The sequence below is a fragment of the Clupea harengus genome, unplaced genomic scaffold, assembly GCF_900700415.2.
Source record: "Clupea harengus unplaced genomic scaffold, Ch_v2.0.2, whole genome shotgun sequence".
Lineage (NCBI taxonomy): Eukaryota > Metazoa > Chordata > Actinopteri > Clupeiformes > Clupeidae > Clupea > Clupea harengus.
In genome coordinates, this window is record NW_024880496.1 from 5,001 (window position 1) to 9,338 (window position 4,338).

General features: G+C 41.7%; 1 protein-coding gene across 1 annotated transcript in view; it reads right to left on the minus strand.

The window, feature by feature from the left end:
* The window catches only part of LOC122132268 (NACHT, LRR and PYD domains-containing protein 1 homolog), a gene marked incomplete at its 3' end in the record, with an annotated part of 5,606 nt that extends 4,178 nt beyond the window's left edge, over positions 1–1,428 (minus strand). The window contains exon 1 of the mRNA XM_042707104.1: positions 1,146–1,428. Coding sequence (XP_042563038.1) covers positions 1,146–1,428 — 283 coding nt within the window. The remainder of the gene's footprint in view (positions 1–1,145) is intronic.
* Positions 1,429–4,338: the final 2,910 nt, after the last annotated feature.

The window sequence follows — 4,338 nt, forward strand, 5'->3', positions numbered from 1 at the left end:
CAGCACCCCAGGACTAGCATTACCTGGAGCTAACGCTATAATACACATCTGATGTTCACACTCCCCTGTGTGTGTGTGTGTGTGTGTGTGACTAGCATTACCTGGAGCTAACGCTATAATACACATCTGATGTTCACACTCCCCTGTGTGTGTGAGTTTGAGTGTGCGAGGGACTTAATGAGTGTATCTGTGTGTGTGTGAGTGTTTGTGTCAGCACTGCAGATCAAACATGTCCTCTATATTAACACTCAAACCAGGACATCAATATATAATTTACTGTTGAATCTAATGTCTTTTTCTTACCATGATAATGATGGTGTGAGTTGATGTTTCCCTGAACTGGACTGTGTGTCAAGGTTGGAGCTGAGACATGGCTTCCACCCTGAGCTACAATCTTTGCATTCTTAGCCTCAGGGGAGAAGCCACTTGCACACACATCTGGATCCTCTCCTGTCAAGGCTTCAAACAGAAAGCAGACCTGCTCAGCAGCACCCCAGGACTAGCATTACCTGGAGCTAACGCTATAATACACATCTGATGTTCACACTCCTCTGTGTGTGTGTGTGTGTGTGTGTGTGTGTGTGTGTGTGTGTGTGTGTGTGTGTGTGTGTGTGTGTGTGTGAGACTATCATTACCTGGAGCTAATGCTATAATACACATCTGATGTTCACACTCCCTTGTGTGTGTGTGTGTGTGTGTGTGTGTGTGTGTGTGTGTGTGTGTGTGTGTGACTAGCATTACCTGGAGCTTACGCTATAATACACCTCTGATGTTAACACTCCCCTGTGTGTGTGTGTGTGTGTGTGTGTGTGTGTGTGAGACTAGCATTACCTGGAGCTTACGCTAGAATACACATCTGATGTTCACACTGCCCTGTGTGTTTGTGTGTGTGTGTGTGTGTGTGACTAGTATTACCTGGAGTTAACGCTATAATACACTAATGGATGGCGTCATACATGCGCTCCACTCAACCCTTGACGGTGTTGCGCCACTAAAAAAGAAAATAAGAAAACTGTGTGTGTGTGTGTGTGTTGTGTCTGTCTTTAGGTGATATTGGACTTTTTTTTTTCTTTTGAATTTGAGAGGAGAGAGAGAGAGAGAGGAGGAGGGGGGAGAGAGAGAGACAGACAGAGAGAGGGAGATACCTTGTCTGAGATCTGGGAAAACATCTCTCAGTCTTGGATATTGCTTCAACACAGACTGCCCCTTCAGCAAGTCTATGAACTTCTGACAGGTGTCTTCCCCCTTGTCTCTTAGTTTATCCAGCACTTCAACAGACTTCTTCTCAGTGTCTTGAGGAGGGCTTTTAAGAGCACTGTAGTCACGATCTGTGATGAGTTTGTTCTGATGAACAAGTCGGAGAATAAAATCTGTGTCAGCAGACAGGATCTCGGATAGAATGATCTTCTTTTCAAGTATTATATCCATGGTTACCTGCAAAATCTCAACAACCCTAAAACACAAAAACAACACAGACAACATAATTAACACATTAATAATAAACCATTGATAATTCCTACCACACATTCTGTTATTTATGGGACTGGTTACAGAGAAAGTGTATGAGGATATAATATATATAATATAAATATACACAGTTTATATTATCTGTGCTTTATAGAACATTCTGTTGAAGTTATATATATATATATTATCTGTGCTTTATAGAACATTCTGTTGAAGTTATACATATATATTATCTATGCTTTATAGAACTTTCCGTTGAAGTTATATATATATATATTATCTGTGGTTTTTAGAACATTCTGTTTTAGTTACATATTGTAGGTGAAACGTACGACAATTTCATTACAAAGTCTATAACACTTCATGAAACAACCAGATAAGTGAAGGCAGTCGGAATACTTGGTTGGCGGAAGATGGCTTTCAGTAGAATATTGGAACAATAACAGGTAAGATAATTGTTTAAGTCTAAATAAACTATTTATTAAAAGTAACAAACATTAATAAGTGGCTAATACTGATCAGGTATAATCACATAAACAATTGAGTATAACAATGAAGAAGGCACAAAGTGGAGTTGGGAAGTTGTCTGTTCAGGAATACAGAGGAGGGGGCGTGAGAGCGTTCCTCGTCTGTGTGTGTGTGTGTGTGTGTGTGTGTTCGTGTGTGAGTGGGTGGCTGCGCGTGTGTGTGTGTGTGTGTGTGTGTGTGTGTGTGTGTGTGTGTGTGGCTGCATGTGTGTGTGTGTGTGCGCGGGTGTGCGCTAAGTGGAGAGAGGGGGAGTGAGAGGGAGGCTGTGTGCAAGCGCACAGGTGAGAGATGGTGTGTGTGTGAATGAAATAGTGCGCACGTGCCAACTAGATTGGGGGATGGCCACCGGATGTGAATGCGGGTCCGAGACCACGGTGCACAGAATGTAGGAATAAGGATGGGAGACAAAGGATCTCTGACTCGAGGGCTAGGCCTTTAACTCAATACAATCTATTCAAACAGCACTGAAATCACGATGTAGACGTGTATATGTTCAGATGGTCATGGAGGGAGTTAGAGAGAGAGATGGTGCATGCACGATCTAACAGATTAGCAAAATAAAACAGCAAGATAATAAACGGTCACAGACCGTGCAGACTGTGAACTACCGATTGCGCATCATATACATGATATAAAATAACAATACTTTCACACATAGATTAAACACACATATAAGACTAATTTCTGCCCAGATGTCAGCCTTACTTGGCCTTAACTTTTATGGGACACGCAGTAAAGTAGCCTTACTTTTCGAGCTGGCAATAAAAGCAGTCACCCTGTTCTGGTCGCCTCATTTATCAGAATAACTACCTAAAACAGGAATAGATCAAGAAATAAAGTCAAGAAACAAAGCATCAACACGATTCAAATTGGATTACCCGGCTTCTGCTCTGATATTGCGACAAGTACCTACGCAAGTAGGCTAGGCTACTGTAGTTTGTCATCCAACTGGTAATACTACAATGCCAGTAGAAAATATATGGGAAGATAATTTCAGTTGTCATTCGTCAGACCAGGTGTTCTTACTTGTTTAAACCAGGAAATTGCGTCAAATGATAAAGAACAGGGTTAGGTAGGTTAAAGGCTGCTAGCTAACAGCAGGTAGCTTGCTGTTAAATGGCACTCATCATTGCTCTGATTATGAAGATGTTTTTTGTTTTCACCTTCCAGACGACAGCGTTCAGAACCCATCCACTTCTGAAAATTAAATAACTATCTGTGCTTTTGTAGGCTTTCAGTTTTTGAGATGGGTAGGGGGACGGATTTTCTATTAGATAGATGTAAATATCTCCAAGCTGGAGCTCAGGCTCAGGGACTTCGTCGAGGTAAATGAATCACAAGTTCCTAAAAAAAAATTTTTTTCTAAATATCTCTGTCTGGCTATAGTGGTATGATGGAGGTTGATGGCGATCGTAGTTGAGTAGGCGGCCCTGCTCGTAGTTGTCCACTGTAGGTCGCCATTTTTTAGCTGTTTCACTGTTCTTTTTGCCCGCCAGCTACCAATTGTAGTCATGTGACTGAAAACTATGAATTGCTTTTACCTTGGTAAACATAATTTCAGCCTTTATATTTATAATACAACAGAGCAATCTGGCATAATTACATTACGAGATGTTAACTCCACTCCAGTGTCTTATTGAAATAATTCACTCCTGCTACCACATATTATGACATTTATTAGCTTGTAGCTAAATAACATTTTAACTACGAACTTTAATTTAATCCTATAGGATCGTTACCATGGCGGCGCGTACACACGCAGCGGCTCGGGGCTCTCCAGACTTATAGGTTTTGTTAGTAATTGTTTAGTTGTAGTTTTAGTTTAGTTTTAGTTTAATTGTATAGTAGGTTGCCACGCAGCATCTTAGGGGTCTCCAGATCATAGGATTTTGTCAGTAATTGTATAGTTATAGTTTTATTTTAGTTTTAGTGAAATTGTTTAGGTGGGTTGCCATGGCGACGCATACACAGCTGTCCCGGCTAAATGATTTTGTTTAATAATAGTTTTAATAATAGTTTGTTTGTTAGCACTCATGTGCCCTGCACTGGCACAACAGTACAGCCGTGCCGAGCTCCTGGACATAAATCGAGAGTTACATCGACTGTCAAGAGAGATATCCATTCCTCCCGAGATCCACAGTTTACCCAGCGAAAGCTCTGCCTCAACGGGCCGGCAGAGGAGACGCTGTGAGCGGAAGCAGAAACGAGGCAAGCGGGCCGGTGTACGAGCTCGGCTAAAGGCTAACCCATCCAAACCACCGCTTCCTTCAATCTTCCTCGCCAATGTCCGCTCAATAAGAAATAAACTGGATGAGATCAGACTACGACTCACAGCACAGAGGA